The 22,444-nt window shown below is 34.3% G+C and overlaps 2 protein-coding genes across 2 annotated transcripts in view; both read right to left on the reverse strand.

Annotated features, from left to right (window-relative positions):
• Positions 1-2,646, reverse strand: part of LOC145284632 (dynein beta chain, ciliary-like) — a 309,431-nt gene extending 306,785 nt beyond the window's left edge. The window contains exons 1-4 of the mRNA XM_080133537.1: positions 2,578-2,646; positions 2,358-2,448; positions 964-1,217; positions 423-566 (exon numbers count right to left, since the gene is read on the reverse strand). Of these exons, the coding sequence (XP_079989663.1) occupies positions 423-566; positions 964-1,217; positions 2,358-2,448; positions 2,578-2,646 (558 nt within the window). The remainder of the gene's footprint in view (positions 1-422; positions 567-963; positions 1,218-2,357; positions 2,449-2,577) is intronic.
• Positions 2,647-6,451: 3,805 nt separating this feature from the next.
• Positions 6,452-22,444, reverse strand: part of LOC145284634 (dynein axonemal heavy chain 9-like) — a 63,321-nt gene continuing 47,328 nt past the window's right edge. Inside the window, exons 12-15 of the mRNA XM_080133539.1 lie at positions 17,292-17,435; positions 14,937-15,085; positions 12,479-12,638; positions 6,452-6,684 (exon numbers count right to left, since the gene is read on the reverse strand). Coding sequence (XP_079989665.1) covers positions 6,452-6,684; positions 12,479-12,638; positions 14,937-15,085; positions 17,292-17,435 — 686 coding nt within the window. The remainder of the gene's footprint in view (positions 6,685-12,478; positions 12,639-14,936; positions 15,086-17,291; positions 17,436-22,444) is intronic.

Raw genomic sequence — 22,444 nt, forward strand, 5'->3', positions numbered from 1 at the left:
GATTATTTCAGAAGATGACTTAACAAAAACTTGTTTACATTCGATTTGAAAAGACCATGTTATAGTCAGTCAGGAAACATCCCTACAGTATTATGTTCCACAGACGGGTAGTTCTCGGAAATAAACTTTTGTCGTGGAATTTTCGTTTAGTTTTAGCCACAGATAGAGAAGAAGGAAGGTTGTTGACATTGGTTGAAGCCAGACATATTGTGAACATTCAACATTTTCTGAAAGAAATTTTTAGCACAGAATTTTTAGCGTATTTTTCTAGATTAAAAACTGCATTTGGCTTTTCAAAGAAGTTTTATTGGAAAAATAATTGACTTCAAATAAAGTTTATTATTCACACTGTTCGTTTTTGACCGGATATAGCTTGGAGGTTTACAAAATTAAAACAGAAATCTGGATCAATAGACTCTTACCAAAGGCCCAATACAATGGCCAACTTTGAAATTGGTCAAGGCATGGAGGAGTCCAAGGAAAGCTTTTTCTGTGCTTGCAGTTACCACTTCTCGTTTTGCCGATCCTTGATATTCAAATCCATAATCAAACGACCAATCCAAACACTGAAAAATTTAATAAAATTTCACAAAAGAACGTTATATTCCTGTAACTCACATAATCCAAAAAATTTATTAGATTGTATAAAATATACTTTTTATCTCCTATAGACTTTACTGTTTTTTTTTATAATATGAATGTCCTGTAAAGTGAAATGTTTCTTTGGTGTGAAAAGAATAGAAGGGTCTAAAAATAGAGGACAAAAGTCATAGGTGTATCGAATATTAGGTCAGGGCAAAAGTTTTGTCAGTTTGTAGAAGTGGCATTTTAAACCATTGTAATTTATTTCATGCATATTAATCAAAACTATCATTGTGACCACGTTTTCTTCCTGATTATTCATATTTTCCTCTTATAGCTATAAGTCTTCGTTCAATGTGACACGTCCAAGCAAAATCTTACCTTTATAGTTACTTTTCTTGATTCTGTGTCAAAAATATATTTTATCTGCCTTTCCCAGGTAAAATCCAGCTCTGAATGACCACTGTTTTCCTGATAGAGGTCAATCAACTGTTTTAAAAAGACACTTGCCATTGACTGATTCAAAAGGAAGGCTTCTAATTTGGCCAGTTGCTGTGTATGAACTAATCGATGGATATTTAGAGTTGGCGCATTTTCTTCAGGAACTTTGGATGGTTGCTTTATCTCATTTACTTCTGAAAATCAGGCAAGAATAAAAAGGTTGTGAAGAAACTAAGTGTAACATTTTTATAATATTTATAGGTAAATCTCATTTTACATTTAATCCACTTGTGAGTACATTTGCTAGTATAAATATTAGCTAAAATATAATTGCTTGAATCATTTTAGCATATTGCTGAAAACATGAAACGTTTTCTATAAAGATTTATGAAGGATTCAAACGTTTGACTTGTATGAGCTAAAATTCGTGAGGAAGAAAGTCAATAATACCTGGTCAGATATGGCATTAAGCATATGACAGAAAGAGTGAGTCACTATTGTAAAAGTTCAGAGGAACCGATCAGCTTAGAAACATAAATTATTCAGCTAATCTAACAAGGATACAATTAGGTAATCGGGTTAAAAATTAAGTTATTTACTGTCTTTTTGTCTTTCTTTTTCTGTCACCCTTTTTGACCTTGTAACTAACTGGAGATCAATGACTGAATAAATTATTTATCTTCTAAGATCATGCTTTTGAAACGATTAATAATTATTGTGCGAAGATATTGTTAATCTTTTATTACTGCTAATCAGCACAGACATATGAGCACACAGCGTCCAGGTATGTTTATAACTTAAATAAGATTGACGAGTGATTAAACTAATAAAAGAAGTAAACGATTGTGTAGTACTTCTCCTTAAGCATCTTCTTCTCAAAGACCTACATAAACTAAATGTTATAGGAAATGTTTAGTATTAAAAATGTTTGTCTATTTTTATTTGATCCTATCATAAACTAAGTATTCTTTTTAAATTTATTATTGATATTCAAACTTTTGAGATAAAAATTAATGATTTAAATTCATTTAGATTATTTAAACTACTGTTCTAATCTTGAATATTATTCTCATAACATTTCAACGTTTTCGACGTGGAAACCTCCAGCCTTCTTCAGATACATCTTTACATCTTTTTGAAGTTGTGAATCTTGATCTCGAATCTGAGGATCTGTATGTAATTTCGAACTAAACATCCCGTTTAATCCACGCACGTAGATTATTCTTGTTTTATCACCCATCTGATTATACGTCTGAAAGGAAATTATTTAGTAGGAAATTCAAAATGGTCTTGCAGGTCATAGAACTCTACTGCTATGAATGTAATTAACCAACCTTGAATGTCCAAGAGCGGATTCCTTTTTTCCAAATTCCATAAAATCTTTGTGATTTCCATCAAAGAAGTGTTCACGATTTCTAAACATTCCTGATAAGAAGAACATATAAATGATAAAGATCAAGATCACTTTCAATTCTATACAATTTCTTTTTTACTTGCTTAACCTTTATTTCTAAACCTCAATACGAGACATTTATCAAATGTTAACATTCGTACCAGAATTTGCCATTGTAGTTGGTGTATCATTGTCATTATGTACTCACTTGGAGTTTTCATATGAGTCATTATCAATGATTGTCCACTGGTAATGCTAAGTTGTACTCCCTGAAATCTGAGTAGCAAGCCCTCTCAGATTTATTGTATTTATTTGCTTCCCCACCAAAGCAAATTAGGCACAAGGCCGTTTTTAATGTGGGGTAAAAACCATCTCCCCTAAAAGTAGGCAAAAAGGGGGCACTCTGGTTACCAAAAATAATAATTGTTCCAGTATAGAGGGTTTCCCCTCCATTGACTGGTACAAATTATCTTAAGTGCAGCATCTGCAGAACAGATACTACACTTTGATGTATTAATTTGCTCCCCCACCGAGCAAATTAGGCACAAGGCCGATTTTTAGGGTGAGGAGTGAAGGGGAAATAGGGACCAACTCCCCGGGGAGTAGGGGAGCTGAATAGTGACAATTGGTATGAAGGGTTGCCCCTACATTGACCAAAGTCTTATATGTGGGGTCGCCCCCACATATAGTCTTTGCTTGCAGTATCTGCCGAAACAGATGGTATTTATTTGCTCCCCCACCGAGCAAATTAGGCACAAGGCCGATTTTTAATGTGAGGAGTGAAGGGGAAATGGGGACCAACTCCCCGGGGAGTAGGATAGTGACAATTGGTATGAAGGGTTGCCCCTACATTGACCAAGGTCTTATATGTGAGGTTGCCCACACATATGGTCTTTGCTTGCAGTATCTGCCGGAACAGATGGTATTTATTTGCTCCCCCACCGAGCAAATTAGGCACAAGGCCAATTTTTAATGTGAGGAGTGAAGGGAGGGGGAAGGGAAAAAGGGGACCAGCTCCCGAGAGGTGGGAAATGGGAGCTGGTTAAAGGTCAGGCATGTGGGGTTACCCCCACATCTGGTCTTTGCTAGTCATAGCTAGTCATAGCTTGCAGTATCTGCCGGAACAGATACTACACTTTGATCCTGGCCCGAAGGTATATTCTCTGCCTCTTTTGATAAGCATTATAAATCATTTTGTGTTATCAAAATAGCCGTTTACCATTGATTTTATTGTCATTAACAACCATCAACTTTTTTCAGGAATTCAAGTGGCAATAAAACTTCCTGAGATCCCAGTATTCTCTGTGCCTTTTTAATGTGGATTTGGTTGATGCTCTCTCTCCTCAATCATTCCATCCCCGCTGACCCTTCATAACGATTTGTATCAACCGAGGTTGGTGCTACCACTGAGACAGGTCCTGGATATGACCTTAAACTATATCTGATGGTGAGGCTCCAACTTGTGGGCTTTGGGGAGTGTGGAGCCACCCTATAATTGCCATTGCTCTAAGGTTCACTTTTACCTGGAATGATAGTACTTGTTAAGGTCCCAACTATGGGTTAAATAGAAACCGACTTGAAAAAACAAATACATTGTATTGAAAAATTTTCTTCAAAATCACTGGATTCGGCATTAAATAACATGAAAAGGGTTTATATGCCATAAAACAAAAACAACCAACCAACCAACCAACCACTTAGACAATAGGTTGGATGATTGTATTTCCATCCCCTTGGATCTGTGTAATATTCTTTCTCTATTTTTCTCGTATTTTTATTTCAACTTACTTGTAGGTTTGCTGGTGTTACTCGGTCCTTTGGGTTGGTTTCCACATTCAAGGATTTTCCTTAATATTTCAGCTATTTTAATTAGTGTTATATGAGTCACATAATCCAAAAAATTTATAAGATTGTATAAAATATATTTAAGATTTGAATAAAAGACAGAGCAGTTAGCACCACTGCTACAGAATCATCCCAAAGATTACCTATATACACAAAATACTTCAGAGTAGACTGGCGAGTCATCCCCAGACCCACAAAATAACTGCGTGATCACGGTTATCTTTGCAAACAATGGACGAACATCACCACATTAGAGTAGTCAAATAACCTTTACGATTCCAATTTCTTACTGTTTTCCCCAAATGTTCCTCGTACACTTACAATTATTGATATTTCAGTAATTTTCTTTATAATCCATATTTCTTTCCGCTTTCTTGCAAGTTCAGTGTATTTGTTTAGTGTTAAGTCTCCTTGAACTTCACCATGTGAACTGTTAGGACGTTAGAATCTATGATTTGGCAGATTTTTCTCCTCTTTTTTTGATTACACAACGTTGAACTTAATACAGAGCATAGTCATTACTGGCTTGTTACAAATTAGCTATAAAACTTCCCTCCGTCTAGCAGGATCACCCTGATAACAAAAATTTTTGATAAGAGTGGTGTATGTGTATTTACTTTTTTGAAAACTGTTATCCTTATCTTTATAATTGTCGTTGTTTCACCACGTTTCAGCCAACTCATCCTCTGGCCTTCTTCAGGTGATTAACCATGACAGGATAGGAATGTTGATTCTTGTAACTGTATTCCCAGGAATTACTGCCTTCAGAAACGTAGTGAAACAATAACAACTATAAAGATGACGATAATAGTTCACAAAAGAATCAATACACAAATTATGAAGCCTCATATCAAGAGATTAAAAAAAAAGCTTGGTATATTTGTTCGAAAAATCTAATACCATTATAGTAATGATCTTCAAATCCAATCCCAAACTATTTTTGATCGAATTTTATTCATTCCTCTCATAATGTTCATCATTATTTGACTGACAATCTATTCATCTCATTATCTTTGAATGACTTTTAGCTTTGATAAGTGTTATGCTGTTAAAAATGAAACAAGGAGAAATTTTAAATAAATAACAAGATAAGAATGAAACAACGAGGAGAAATTTTAAATTAAACACAAAAACATTTAACACAGACGAAAAAAAAATGCTTAAACTAATTCAGTAAACGCGTTGCCGGGGAAGTGGTAGGAGGATGAAAGAAAAGTAGATCAGAAATGAGTGTGTCTGGCTGATAACTCGGAATCAGGCCAGATGTGAAATTAAACTTTTCATGTTCACATAAGAACTATTAGTGCAAAAACTTCTTTTTTATAAAGAGCAGCAACCAGTAATGGAACATTCTATAATCTTCTCGATTTTTCTCGAAAATTTCAGAACCTTTTGAATATTCTGGATTTTTCTTTCTTTTTTTTCAGCTATTAGAGATTTTCATGAAACAACGTTTTCCTAAAATGATCGGGAAGATAAATTAATAATGATGACTTTTGTTTTTAATATAATAGTAACAACTCTACACGGAAATATCTTAAAATTCTATTCATGTTTCATGTCATACTTATACTATAGTTACATCGGCATAAGAGCCAAGTACGTCCTAAAATGGAATACTGTTGCTACATCTGGAAAGGACCTGCTTGGTGCATCCTATATTGCCTCAATAGAGTTTAAAATCGGCTTCAAAATCTAGTAGGTGATGCACTTTTTCTTTCATACAACCTCTTTACCACAGAAGAGATATTGTGAGCCTTTCTCTGCTCTGTTGTTATGGTCATAGCAAGTGCTCATCTGCACTCCAATCTATTGTTCCCTATTGCCAAACTTTTGCAAAAAAACACTCGACTATCTAGAACTACTATCAACAGATTCCCCCAGTCTCTATCTGTGCCTAAATCTAAATGCAGATTCCATAAACAAAGCTTCTTTCCTAGAACTACCCGCCCATGGAACACAATCTCATTGACCTGTTTCCTGGCCCACTACAATATGGTATCCTTCAAATACAATATAAGCAAGTTCTTACATTCATTAACCCTTATCCTCGAATGGCCTTCGAGCCTTGATAAGTGGTGACTCATTTGTAAAAACAAAAAACCATGACTTTTAAAACCAAGATAATCAATCAATTTCGTTTATCTAAGTTGATAATCTTAGTTTCAGGTTAATGTTTTCAGCAAAATCTCAATTTACCTTTAGTTTTGCTTTTTGCTCATCTTTGAAATTTCCTTCCAATGCCCGAAGAATTTGTTTTGTTAATTTTATTTTGGAAATCAAGATTATTATTTCAGTGGGAGTGTCGATCAGCCATTCCCAATTCTGATATAAATTTTCCAAATTTCCATATTCCAGAGTCAAAGAATTCTCCTTAATTTGCGTTTCACTGTTCTTTTGTTGGGACCGATCCTTTTCGTTTACTGAAGATATAAAAACAAAACAAAAAAATATTTATCATTGTAATATGGTTATGGAAATTGTTGCAAAATTGGAAAAAAAAAAAAATGATGTTAAAGACGGAATTTCGTACATAAGGTTGAAGTAAAGAAAAATCGGAAAATTTCATTAGAAGTTAAAGAATAAAATTATAGCTAAGTGTTAAAATATTGTCTTACAGGCAGGAAGTTACCAGCCACATGTAGCGGATAAGCTGATAAAATATTTCTCTTTTATCTGAATCGTGGAAGAGATCAGTTATATTGGGAACAGCTTCTTCCATTGCCTATGATAGAGGTGAGACCCATGCGTTTTTATCTATGTATTCTGTATATTGGAAATTAAAGAGAAAAACCATGAAAGTCTTATTCCTATTCATTCTCCTCTTAAACATAAGACTGTTTTTTTTTTAATGGGGGAAAAATCCAGCTTCATAAAATGAGCACTCTGGATTGGAAGAAAAATATAAATTGCTTCAGTCTAGTAGGACTTCTTCACTGATTGCAAACAAAATAATCTAAGTCCATCATCAAAGCAGATACTACACTTTCTTCTTAGCCAAAAGGCCCAAACTTTGTAAAATCGTATATGACCATGCGTTGGCTTTATGAATAACTGTTATGAAAATAAGGATAGTTTAGAAGAAGAAAAAGAGAAACAGAGAAATCTACATGATTGCGGCACCCACATGTCATCCCTGAAATAAAACTTCAGATTTTCATACATGCATGTCTACCGTCTGTATATATTGTCCTACTATTAATAAACTAAATATATTTTTACTCATGCGTCTTTTTAACTGTCTGGTAAATTCCGACTCATACTTTATTATTATTATTAGTGTAGAATTAGCAACAATATTTGTACCGAGAATGAATTTAATTTCTCTACCCATGCGTTGCTAATCTTGATAAAATGGACTACATGGACTAATTTTATAAAACCTTAATAATCTATTTATAATAATAAAGTCATACAATAGCGATCTTGGGATTTATTATTGGCTATCAGAGCGTTGCTCAGTGCCATAAACAACAACAACAACAACAACAACAACAACAACAACAACAAAAAACACTTGTGTAACATCTTTATATTAAAACTCTCTGCATCTCTCAATCTGTCTTTCTCTCTTTCCTGTTTTTTCACATCCGTCCTCCTACCTCTTTTCTTACTTCCACCTAGACCATTCCTTTCTGTTGTATTGAAAATGTTATGTAAGTCAGTCATCTCTCCTTTATATATATATATATATATATATATATATATATGCACATAACATTGAAAATGGCTGAAAAACACCCCCACTCGAAGAAATCTGACCCAGTTGACCCCCAAAGAATGAATAATTATTTTTAAATTTTAAATATTAATTTTTCAGGGCACTGTTAATCAAGAATATACCAACTTTGCGGATGTTTGTTTTGTAGCTTTTAACCTTTAGCTGGACATACAAATAAAAACACACAAACAACTGACCTTTATATAATAGACTAGCGGGGGTGTACCCAGCGTTGCCTGAGTGTTTGGAGGTGTGTGTGCTCGGGCGAGGGTGGGGGGGGGTTAATCAAAACATAAGGATAAGCGAAGTAAAAAACCATAAACTAAAAAAACAAAAAAAAGAAAAAAGAAAAACGAACGTTAAAACTTTTTTTAAAAATCTGAAAAATAACCCCCCCCAAAAAAAACACGTGAAAAATGACTTAAATAAGCCTGTTTCCATATTAAAATTTAAAAAATCGGTGGGTACCCGGCGTTACCCGGGTGTTTTGGGTGTGTGTGTGTGGTGGTCGGGGTGGGGGTGTTAATGAAAATCTAAGAATAAGAAAAAAAACCTCAGAAAAACGAACGTTACGTGAAAAATAGCTTAAATAACTCTGCTTCAATATTAAAATTTAAAAAATAAAAAAAAGACATTTCACATCACGATTCGAACCCAAAACCTTTAGATAATAACCCAGCGCTCTAACCAACTGACCTAAGACGACGTACACGAAATTAGGTCATTTTTTTAATCTTTAAACTAAATCAGGTTACGACGTCATATGACGCATGCGTAGAAGCGACATCGTCATGAGAGGACGGTTTTTGCTGACCCCTCCCTGTAGAAAAGTGCTGATTTCAGGGTGAAAAAATTAACGTTTTTGGCCATTTTTTCGATATTTGTCGTACGAAAGATGGGGCTTTCATATGAGACCAAATTTGTGAATTTTTATTCTGTCTGTCGAACGTTTTTAGCAAACATACAAACACACACATACATACATACATACATTTTCGATTATATATATATATATATAGACTAGCGGAGCGAGTGGGGGGCGTTGTCCAGTTGTAAAATATGGTTAAATATGATATTTTAATTTATAGAATCAAAAAAAAAAAAAGAAAATGGGACTTGGGTGCTATCAGCCAGAAGCAAAACCGAAAGCAAAATTTTGCAAGCAGAAAAAAGAGAAAAAAAAATGCCACATGGTGGATGCAAACTTGCAAAAGTTAAGTTTGTAAGCAAACACGTTATCGATTGGCCCATGACGACACAGATGTTATGACACTGCAAATTTAGCTTTTTAAAATGAAAGAACGAGTCTACCATTCGTGCATGCACGATTAATAAACAGTATCAAAACCAAGGTTTTTACTTCACCGCCCGCTTCAAACAAAACGACATTTCTACATGAAATAATTGACGATTTCATCTAATTTTTCTATATTATGTGTCTGAGAGATCGTTTTTTCTAATGATACCAGGTTCATACCGGTTCGATGTGCATGACAAAAGGTTTTAGCAGACATACAAACACACACACACACACTAACACACAGACGACTGAGATTTATACAGTAAAAAGTAGTCCAGAAAATATTGTAGAGAGGAGGAACATTCTTTTATTGCTTAAATTACCTGTGGCATTGTTAAAAAAGTGTTATAAAAGATGCTGGAAGTGCTCCCCGTTGACATCCATGCATTTATGGGCACGTTTAACAACGTTTCCAGATACTGCCTGTTGATCTTCTCTGGTGATTCTCCTGATAGCGTTTGTAATGTTCTCCTTTAGTTGATCTAGATTGTGAGGATTATGTGCATAAACTTTTCATTTTAAAGTCCCCCAAAGATAAAAACAAGTCGGGGGAACGTGGTGGCCATAACCCTTTGCTTTTTTTTCTCTCTCTTCCGTAAACATGTCATGAACTCGTGTCAGTGATCTGTGAGACGTGTGGCATGTAGCGCCATCGTGTTGGAAAAAGAATTGCATTTTATCTTGTGATGTCAGTTGATTGCTAAGAGAAAGATTAGAGAGATCGGGCTACTTTTAAGTAGGCCACCCTGTATAATAGATAAATATTTATGATTCTGTAACAATTACATAATTATGATCTTCTTTTAGCCAAGACAAGTTTTCTCACCTAGACGAGATGAAACTAAGGGACTCAATTCCATTTCTATAGAATATACGTCAACTGTATCAACCTGTCCCTTATTCCTGTTTTCATACATTTTTCTGGACCATGCTGTGCATTGACGAAATTGTATGAATAAAAGTGGTTTAACTTGGAGAGAAAAAAGTTTTTTCTTAGCCAAAACTTGACGTTTTCCTCATTCCAAACAAAGTCAATAAGATAGACACACGTGCAGTGACTTTACAATATAATGGCCATCTCCAATAAGTTTCTTTCTCAATTCCACAAATCTCTTTAATAATGCAATGTTATCCATATTATATTTTTCTTAGTCTGTCAGTCGGTCTGTCTATTTCACTTTTTCTTGGAAACTTCTGGGCCGATCTGACTGCAATTTTCTATTGATCTTTGTTATGTGCAGCTACTACCCTTCAATGCACATTTAAAGATTAATAGCGATTAGTCACCATAATAGCAGATTTACTCTCACCTTTTCTCACAAACTGCTGGGCCGATTTACCTGAAATTTTATATGGACCTTTGTTATTATAATGTGCAGTGGACTATGTGTTATATAGAGCACTGCCACATAACCTGAATGATTATTAATAACAATGTTGTTGATGTTTGGAAAATAGAATGTTTAGAAAATATGTATCAAGGCGAATTAGGTATTTTTACAGATAAAAATATTTATGATAGAAATGTACCAGGAATGCTAATGTGAAATGTTAGAAAATAAACAAGGGAGATGATTTAGTGATAGCATCCGATTACCTTCATGCTATAGTTACTAATGACGTAATGAGATAGTTTGGAAGCGACACGTACAGTTATAGTTTAGAGTTGGGAGTCAGACTCGGAGAGTTGGATGTTAGCAAGGAACATATCGTCTCTACGTTTGGAATTTTGGAGAAATGCGACCTTAGCATAATGTAGGAATCAAAAGATCTAACCGCCACAAACTCTAAAACGCAAATAAAATGATATCAAGTGTATAACCTATTGTTAGCTTCATTCAAAGGAAAATGAACTTAGATAAAGATGTTGTATAACGGGGTTTTCATATTAAAGTGATAACGGGTGTGTTCATATTGGGGGTACATATAAAACGGGACTCATGTAATACATAACGATAGTGATGAGAGGGAGAGAAAAGACATTTATGCATATTACAGTTCTGGGGATGCTGAGGACTTCATATATATACTGACTGGCGATGTATACAAGTTCTTATCACAGAGGAGGGGAGATGCATAATCCTCGAAGGGTTACACAATGTTCATATTAAGATGTTTAACACATTTCCTTTTGAGTGTTGAAAGATGACACATGACAACAGTTACAAAAACACAATGATGATTCTTTATTCATTGGACCGGTCGAATGCTGATGACGTCAGGAATTCAAATTTGGAATCTACATAGTTTAATGTTCTTCGCTTCCAAAGGACTCTGACTCCAACTCAACCCAACTCAACTGCTCTCAACTCTTCAACTCCCAACTCTGCAACTCTTCTGCCCTGATTTGACTAATTCTAGTTCCTATATTGAGAATCCCCTTTTTGCTATGACGTCAGAAGTGTGTTTCCCAAACGTGACCAATTCACGTGGCTACGCACACGTTTTTCCAAACACGCTTTTGACAACAAAAGAATTCTCAAAATATACTCTAACCTATTTTTTAACAATGTATTTTTAATTTGTATTGTTCATTCTTTTTAGCTGACATTTTAATATTCAGTTTTATAAAAGAATGAACAATCAGTTCTTTTTACAATATAAACAATATCTAACTATTTATAATAGAATTTAACAATAGACCTTTTTAACATTCCAATTTCTAACATTCTATTTCTTAACCTTGCTTACAAGGTTCGAGTCTCGGCTTATCCTAGTCTCATTTTCACTTATCCAATGTTCTTCTTATTTACATGGAAAGGGGACAGCCTTTTTCCTGTAAGAAAGAGAAAAGAAGACAATGGAAATAGATATGTTCTTTGCTTGTGCACTATACAGACTGATGTTAATGAACTGTTTTATTGTATTGCACAAGATAGACGCTTTGCACACACATTAACTATGATACATGCTTTGGATGATACACACCCAGGGACACAAACGAGACGTTATATACACCCATGTTAAATAGACCAGTACACAACATAAGTATTATGCACAGTTAAGCATTATAGATATTAATAGAGATTAGTATATAATGCAAAAATGAACACAAATTTAAATCAAGTCAATCATCATTTTGGCATAAAACACTAATTCTTAATCAATAGGCAATAACTTTTTTCGTTTTTAATGGACTAAAAAGTCTAGTAATCTGTTGAAAATAAATGGGCATTTTTGCCCTGTGCAAACTTACTGATTTGATGTTTTACATTTGATATTTCCAGAGAAGAGTTAGGTAATAAGATTGCCTCAGAATTTTTGAGAGCTAATAGAAGTTGGTCTTTCAGACTCTCCTTTATTAGTGGTTCCAATTTTACAAGCCAATTTTCCACAGGACCATCACATACAAGAGGCTAAAACGAAATACAATATATATATAAGTAAATATAAAAAAATTGATTCAGGATTCAGTCATAACATTCTTAAATGATCAGATTCAGTTTAACATCTATTTTATGAGGTGCTTTCAATAAGTTTCCAGACTTTTTTCGTATGGGCACTTTTATTGATAGTACACACATGAAATTCTAGTCCCCATTCGAAGTAATCACCTCTGGCTGCAATGCACTTGTTGTACCGTTCTAACAACTTCTGGAAGGCCCCATGTAAGTCCTCTTATGTGAGGGTGGCAATGACCTTCTTTCATCTCGTCATAATTGTCTCATAACAGCCTCTAAGGTTTTCTTTGAGCTTAGGGAATAACCAAAAGTCACAGGGAACAAGGTCTGGACAATAGGGAGGGTGAGAAACTGTCTTGACGCCCATCTTGGTCAAATAGTCTTTGATAAGTATTGAGTTGTGGACTGGTCCATTCGCGTAAATCTTCCGCATCTTCAATTCCTCATGAATAATTGTGTGTACAGTTCCCACACTGACATCAAACTGTGCAACTATTGTCTCTATTACACACACGATGGTCCTTATCCATAAAATTCTTTATTTGGCCAATCAACTCTGGTGTTCGGACTGCCTTATTTCTTTTACACCTTTCACCATTTCTCACAGACTCTGTCTTTTTTTAATCACTTATGCCACTCAAAGACTGATTCATCGATAGATTCCAAGATAGATTCATACAAGATAGTCCAAAAGCAATCTGAAGCATTCCATACGTTTCTGTGGCATTTTTTCCAAGTTTGAGACAGAATTCTATTGCATATCATTCTTTTAAAGTGTCTTCACGTCCCGATAGCATTTTTGAAACTCACTAGCTGTGACAATCAAATCAAGCTTTAGTAAGGTGTATTCCAATTCTTGCTGTATTTGTTCATTTGAACCTGAAATCATAAAATATGGTCTGTCATCTCATAAGATGGATAGCAATAACATACTGAATTTTCAAGAGTCTATGTCAATTTTAAATGCATGTACAAAAAAATTTCTAGAAACTTATTTAAGGTATCTCATACATGCTGGAATGTGTTGGACAACTTTTACAAACTGACTTCTAAAATTCCAGGATTTTATTCGTCTCTCTTTCTATCAAGCTGATCCTTACCACTTACTCGCATGTTTTCCTTGGTCCATCTCTGCCAACCAGCCCTGCTACCTCAACTGTTGTACATCTACTAACTAACTATGCTTTCAATCCCTTCTTATACAATTATTAAAATATTTGTATAAATATTCCAGTTGGTTCAATGTTTACTTATATTAAAGTTGAAGGAGCAAACGCATATAACAGTAACTCAAGGAGACACAGAAAACGCAGCTAAAGCTTATCAGATGCAGAAGGAAAAGCGTGACTATCGCCCTCTGTTGGGTGAAGCTGAGATAATAGACACTGAGATTACTGGAATATCAGAAAGCTGAAAGAAACATGGCATACAAATCTAGGTCGATAATATATATATATATATATATATATATATATATATATATATATATATATATATATATGTATATATATATATATATATATATATATATATATATATATATATATATATATATATATAGTAAGATGATTGATAATTTATGATTAAAATTAAAAATTAAAAATCGGTTTCATAAGGAAGAACAAACAAAATCAATAAATTGTACGATCATTTTGGAAACGATGTTTTTATTGAGATAGACGATTAGTCTTGGATAATAATTTTATCATATAGTTTTTTGAAACAAAGTCTCCTCATTAGCAAAAATATTGGGTGTTTTTTTTTTTTAAAGACACCAATAAATAAATAAAAGATACATCTGCCTTACTTAAAAAAAAATGCTAGGTTTATTTTTTTTTAATATCAAAATAACATTTTTTTTAGCATTTAAATAGTTATAAATAAAATATACTCCTCGTTTCTCGAAAGGTTATGTTACAACGATGCAAATAAAAATTGAACCTTCTTTTTTTTTTTTCTGTTTGTATCAAAATAGCATTGATTCACTTTCAAAAATAAACCCTTTACAGCATCAGGTTTTTTTTTCTGGGTTCAAGTGAGGTAACTCTTGAATGAGTTATCTCCCATACTTCAATTTTGCAATTACACGTTATCAAGGGAAGTAAATCACTTTTCATTTCATTTCTGAAACAAACATAAATGGTCCATGAAGTTTTAATAATATATACATGTAGGATTTAAAATCTCCAGATTTCTTTTCAAGAAAAATACTCCAAAACAGAAATAAAAAAATTAAATAAAATTTAAACCTACCTCTTGTAAAAGAAGGCTCTCTTTTGTTTGACTTAGTAGTGCCGTTATAATGGGAACAGAGATCCCATCTTCAGGTGTTTTAAGGTGAACATACCAAATATTATGAAACAACTTTCTCAATTGTGAATTTAGTGGACTGAGGTTTCTTCCTATAGAATAAAAGAAATAAAAACAAAAATTTTTTTTAAATAGACAAAATACGTTGTAATTTAGTGATTGAATGTATTATTAATAATAATTAAAAATTGTAGCATTCGCTACATACAACCAGAACGATTCTCTCGCAGAGACATTTTCATAACAATCACCGATTTCAACACACACACATATGAATAAAGCACAAAGACACAATGTCATAATTTTACCATCCACACGCATATGATAAAGGAACTACTTTGCATTTCACATGCGGTGATACACCAAACAGACTAGAATGTTCTAGAACATGTGTATATAAGACCTTGCCCGCCAAAATCAAACCCGTCCAGGATGCAGTTTACGAGTAAACATCACCACTGCCCATCCATGGCACATACGCCAGACTCCATCCTTGTGGAATGTTAAATCACCCAACATGACTTTGCGCACGTCATGTTTCTAAATTCTCAACATGGAAAGTTACCATACCAAACAAGAATTATTCTTCTTTTAACAAATTTATTTCGAACTGCTGTTTTCATATGTGATGAATACACACACACATGTTGCTTAAGTAGTTAATGAATTTCTTTTCCCTCCAGAATATAACCAAGTGTGTCACTTCTGTTCATGAAAATCAGTAATCTTAAGCTTTATGCCTTTTCCATAAGACACTTATTAACTAAGCCTGTCTCATGTACACTCGCTGCAAAAACCTTAACATTGGAACGATTTGAATTACTGTTTCTTAAACATGTAAATAAATGTTATTTCATCCCAATACAGTATCTCGAGTTCTTTGTTAGATGTCGTTATTTTTCCAAAGGTATTCACACCGTTTTATTTTATATGGGTGTGGATGTGATTTGATGGAAGCCTTCTGTAAATCAGAGATCACATTAAATTTATCTTTAACGGTCTCGGTGATACTCTACTGCTTTCGACTTCTAGAGATTCCTGCACCTGCAACTTTGGTCATAAAAATCGATAGATTCCAATTGCAAATTAGTTATTCTGCTGAACTTCGTCCCCACAAAATAAATAATACTGAACAATTGAGCTTAAATGAAGCAAGAAGAAAAAGGCAAAAAAAAAAAAGAAGAAAAAAAGGGTAATTGCCCCTAGTGGCCCCAAGTGGAATCAAAGAAACTCGCCAATAGCAAGATTCTGATGACACGTTTTTTGGAGAACCGTATTTTATTTATTACTTGAAAATTAAAAATTGTAGAAATTAAAAAATAAGAAAAAATGGTAATATAGAGTTCAGGGTTGGGAGAAGGAGTAAACAATTGTCATTCATTACCTTTTAGTGTTTATGAAGCATTTCTTTGTTGTATTATCTGTGTAAGGGATAAAGCCGATCTCCATCCCCACTCTGACAGTGAAAACATGGAACATCTCTAACATCTGTAGGAGCCGAAATCATAGGCAGGTGCTAAATCTAACAGGTCGAGATTCAAAATCCATTTTCTACATGACTAGTCCAATCACAAGCCAGCTCTCAATCACGTGATCGAGTACATAAAAGGCGAAATCTGAAGCCCTCTACTTCTTTCTCGCTGCTCTGCCCAGCAGCACACATCACCAGGGGGCTTCGGCCCTCAGCTGAACGTGAGTACAATAAGCTAACAATGGCTCTCTTCAAACTCACATTTATCTCCACGTGCTGTACCCAAACGACAATTCTTTATCATGCTAAAGAACATACACTCACACACACCCACGGCAACACATTAATACACTAACGACTTTGTCATTTCTTTCTCCTTTAATCGGCTTCCTTTGTCCCGGCGACTACTACACGTGTGGACTGAGTTGTTCTCTCCTCAACAAGCCAGCAATATATTAATTTTATCTTTACACAAGGATACTTCGGCCTACAAACCCGTTTCTCTCGTCTACTTAAGCTACTAACGAAGATGACAAGTAAAGTTGTTTATTAAATGTTAAAGTGAAACTCTGTTTCATTGTCTTCATTATTAACTAAACATCTATGGCATTTCGTTCAAAGAGAGATTTATTGATACAAAGTGTCTTGTTTGAAGCAGCGGTGTCGCTGGTTATTGGATAACTAAGCACATTTAACATGGCTATCATGAAGTGCCAATCAAAAAGTCAGAATAAGAGCAGTATTCTGTTGCTTACAATTACAATCTTAAATCTGTAGATAGTGTTAATAATAATTCACTTATTTTATAATTTTGACTAAGAACTCACCATAGCAAACTAATTCCAAAATGTCCTTTGCTGGCAAAAAATAAAACCGAGGGAATTTCTCCTTATAATTTCTCACATGTTTAAGCAAGGCCTTGTAACATTTCTCAAAAACTAAGAGCAAAGATTCCAAGAATGGTTGGATCCCTAAAAGATAACAAAAAGAAAGTGAAAAATGTTCAATATTCATTTGTTATTAAAAAACATTAAAAGAAACTTATCTTAATTTATAAAGTTAAGTCATTTATCACACTGACAATGAGATTACAGTGCTAAATTCGTGTTCAAACTCGAAGAATAATAGTTTTCTAATATACTGAACATGTGTATTTCGTAGGGAAATGTACACACACAGGCACACAGACACGTTCACTTTTATAGATATATAGATATATCTATAAAAGTGAACGTGTCTGTGTGTGTGTCTGTGTATATTTCCCTACGTAACAACTCTGTCAATTTTAAGTCTACAGACTTGAAATTTGGTATACAGGGTACTGAGATTTGGGAAAATCTTTGTAATCAGTTTTCGACCAGAAATTTAGCTGTCAAGGGGTCAAAGTTCAACGATTTGGGAACTCTACTAAACTCCTCCGACAATTTATAGTCTAAGCACTTGAAATTTTAGATATAGGTTCCGTGGACATGGATCTAACTTAATAACTTGATTTGAGCCCGAAAAAAATGTTAAGGGGTGATAATAGGGGTCAAAGTTTAAAAAAATTAACCACGTTTTTCTTTTTGCTCAACTGACACCTCCAAACACCCGGGCAACGCCGGGCTGAAATCCTAGTATATCTATCTATCTATACTCCTATAAATTCGGTTTTCTTTTGTGTGTATCGATATTCATATTAAAACCCCTATTTTCTATTTATTTAAAAAGAAAATACAATTTTCTTATAACTTGGTTGTGGAATTGCATTCACTAGAAAACGATCTAGCTAATTTGTATATTCTTTTAAACATTCATTTTAATTAATTCCCTACTAGTTGCTTCGACTTTTAATGGGATAATCATCTTTAGTTAACTATTAACTGTAATTATATTCATGCAGATATTCTACATGATTTATACTTGCATAATATTTGCAAAAAAAGTTTATAGTAAACACAAAATTGTTTCCATATATATTTATGCATACGTATATATTTTTGTTAAACAAATCTATCTATCTATCTATCTATCTATCTATCTATCCATCTATCTATATCTATCTATATCTATATATCTATAAAAGTGAACGTGTCTGTGTGTGTGTCTGTGTACATTTCGCTACGCAATAACTCTGTCAATTTTTAGTCTACAGACTCGAAATTTGATATACAGGTTACTGAGATTTGGGAAAATCGATGTGATCGGTTTTTGGCCAGAAATTTGGCGATTAAGGGGCCAAAGTTCAACGATTTGATCTTTGAGAACTCTACCAAACTCCTCTGACAATTTTGGGTCTACGCACTTTAAATTTTAGATATAGGTTCCTTTGACATGGATCTTGATTTGAGCCCAAAACAATAAATGTTAAGGGGTGATAATAGGGGTCAAAATTAAAAAAAAAAATTGACCTCTGCGGTCTCTTCCAAATTACTCAGACAATTTCTGGTCTAAATCTTTGAAATTTTACATAAAGGGTATTCAAAGATAGGGCAAGCTTTTTCATCAGTTTGGGTCGAAAATTTTTAGTTACCAATATATAAATGTATGTATGTCTGTTTGCATGTCTGCCTTAAACTTTGAATAGAGGCGACGGATTTTACCAAGATCAGTATCGTTTTTAAGTTCGATCTTTCATACGGCAAATATCGAAAAATTGGCTAAAAACATTAATATCTTCCTCTTCAACTAGGCACTTTTCTACAGGGAGGATGCACATTTTTCACCGGTATTTTTTTAAGTTATCCTCTCCTTCAGATTGTCTAGCCTTAATTTTAAAAAATATCGCTTCCGGTTTGGTGGTGGTCGTAACAGTATAAACATTTGGTTTTACCCCGTTCTTTTCCTCCTTTGCAGTACGGGTTTGAGCCTGCCTTCCTACTACCACTTTTTTTTTTTTTTTGCTCAACATACACATCCAAACACCTAGGCAACGGCGGGCTGAAATACTAGTATATATATAAAAGTAAACGTGTCTGTGTGTGTGTGTACATTTCCCTACGCAATAACTCTGTCAATTTTTAGCCTACAGATTCGAAATTTGATATACAGGGTACTGAGATTTTGGAAAATCGACGTGATTGGTTTCCGGACAGAAATTTGGCGATTAAGGGGTCAAACTTCAACAATTTGACCTTTGAGATCTCTACCAAACTCTGTCGACAATTTTGGGTCTATATACGTGAAATTTTAGATATAGGTTCCTTGGACATGGATCTAACTTAATGACTTGATTTGAGCCCAAAACAATAAATGTAAAGGGTCCAAAAAGGGGTCAAAGTTTTAAAAAAATTGACCTCTGCGGTCTCTTCCAAATTACTCAGACAATTTCTGGTTTAAATATTTGAAATTTTACATAAAGGGTATTCGGAGATAGGGCAAGCTTTTTCATCAGTTTGGGTCGAAAATATTTAGTTACCAATATATAAATGTATGTACGTATTTATGTTTGTTTGCATATCTGCCTTAAACTTTCAATAGAGGCGACAAATTTTCCCGAGATCAGTATCGTTTAAAAATTCGACCTTTTATACGACAAATATCGAAAAATTGGCTAAAACATTAATATCATTTTTTCGCCGATATTTTGAAAAGTCATCCTCTCCTTTAAATTGTCTAGCCTTAATTTTAAAAAATGTCGCTTCCGTAACAGCTTAAACGTTAGGTTTTATCCCGTTCTTTTCCTCCTTTGCAGTACGGGTTCGAGCCTGCCTTCCTACTACCACTTTTTTTTTTTTTTTTTGCTCAACATACACATCCAAACACCTGGGCAACGCCAGGCTGAAATGCTAGTATAATAATAAATACGAAATCTGCATGAATCGTATTATTATATTTATCCATATTTTACAACTAGGCCACGCCGGCGGCCTGCTAGTCTATATATCTATAAAAGTGAACGTGTCTGTGTGTGTGTGTCTGTGTACATTTCCCTACGCAATAACTCTGTCAATTTCTAGTCTACAGACTCGAAATTTGATATACAGGGTACTGAGATTTGGGAAAATCGATGTGATCGGTTTTTGGCCAGAAATTTGGCGATTAAGGGGGTCAAAGTTCAACGATTTGACCTTTGACAACTCTACCAAACTCCTCCGACAATTTTGGGTCTCTGCACTTGAAATTTTAGATGTAGGTTCCTTGGACATGGATCTAACTTAATGACTTGATTTGAGCCCAAAACAATAAATGTAAAGGGGTCAAAAAAGGGATCAAAGTTTAAAAAAATTGACCTCTGCGGTCTCTTCCAAATTACTCAGACAATTTCTGGTCTAAATCTTTGAAATTTTACATAAAGGGTATTTAGAGATTGGGCAAGCTTTTTCATCAGTTTGTGTCGAAAATTTTTAGTTACCAATATATAAAAGTATGTATGTATGTATGTTTGCATGTCTGCCTTAAACTTTGAATAGAGGCGACGGATTTTACCAAGATCAGTATCGTTTTAATGTTGAACCTTTCAGATGACAAATATCGAAAAATTGGCTAAAACATTAATATCTTCCCCTTCAACTAGGCACTTTTCTACAGGGGGGGGGGTCATTTTTTTCGCCAATATTTTTTAAAGTTATCCTTTCCTTTAGATTGTCTAGCCTTAATTTAAAAAATGTCGCTTCTGGTTTGATGGTGGTTGTAACAGCATAAACGTTAGGTTTTACCCCGTTCTTTTCCTCCTTAGCAGTACAGGTTCGAGCCTGCTTTCCTACTACCACCAATTTTTTTTTACACATCCAAACATCCGGGCAACGCCGGGCTGAAAAGCTAGTATATCTATAAAAGTGAACGTGTCTGTGTATCTGTCTGTCTGTCTGTCTGTGTACATTTCCCTACACAATAACTCTGTCAATTTTTAGTCTACAGATTCGAAATGTGATATACAGGGTACATAGATTTGTGAAAATCTATGTGATCGGTTTTCGGCCAGAAATTTGGCTGTTAAGGAGTCAAAGTTCAACGATTTGACTTTTGAGAACTCTACGAAACTCCTCCGACAATTTTGGGGTTAAACACTTGAAATTTTAGATATAAGTTCCTTGGACATGGATCAAACTTAATAACTTGATTTGAGCCCTAAACAATAAATATTAAGGGGTCATAATAAGGGGTCAAAGTTAAAAGAATTGACCTTTTTTTTTGTTTTCTTTTTGCCCAGCATACACCTCCAAACACCCGGGCAACGCCGGCACACATGCTAGTATATATCTATAAAAGTGAACGTGTCTGTGGGTGTCTGTGTGTTTGTGTACATTTCCGTATGCAATAACTCTGTCAATTTTAAGTCTACAGACTCGAAATTTGATATACAGGGCACTGAGATTTAGGAAAATCTTTGTAATCCATTTTCGGATAGAAATTTGGCTGTTAAGTGGTCAAAATTCAACGATTTGACCTTTGAGAACTCTACCAAACACCTCTGCCAATTTTGGGTCGAAACAATTTACATTTTAGATATAGGTTCCTTGGACATGGATCTAACTTAACTTTATTTGAGCCCCCAAAAATAAATGTTCAGAGGTCATAATAAAGGTCAAAGTTAAAAAAAAAATATGACCTCTGTGATCTCTACCAAATTACTCAGACAAGTTTTGGTCTAAACATTTGAAATTTTGCATAAGGGGTATTCAGAAATAGGGCAAGCTTTTTTTTAGGTGGAAAACTTTTAGTTACTAATATATAAATGTATGTATGTATGTATGTATGTTTATTTGCATGTCTGCCTAAAACTTCTGACAAAACGACGGATTTTACCGAGATCAGTATCGTTTTAAAGTTCGACCTTTCAGATGATCGAAAAGTTGGCTAAAAACATTAATATCCTCACCTTCAACGGCACTTTTAAACAGGATAGGTCGCTTTTTTCGCCGATATTTTTAAAAGTCATCCTCTCCTTTCGATTGTCTAGCCTTAATTTAAACTACGTTACTTCCGGTTTGACGGTGGTCGTAACAGCAAAGACGTTAGTTTTTTTTCCCGTTCTTTTCCTCCTTTGCAGTAGGGGTTC

The sequence above is a fragment of the Euprymna scolopes genome, chromosome 9 (genome assembly GCF_053919585.1).
Source record: "Euprymna scolopes isolate OS-2025 chromosome 9, ASM5391958v1, whole genome shotgun sequence".
In the NCBI taxonomy this organism is placed as follows: domain Eukaryota; kingdom Metazoa; phylum Mollusca; class Cephalopoda; order Sepiida; family Sepiolidae; genus Euprymna; species Euprymna scolopes.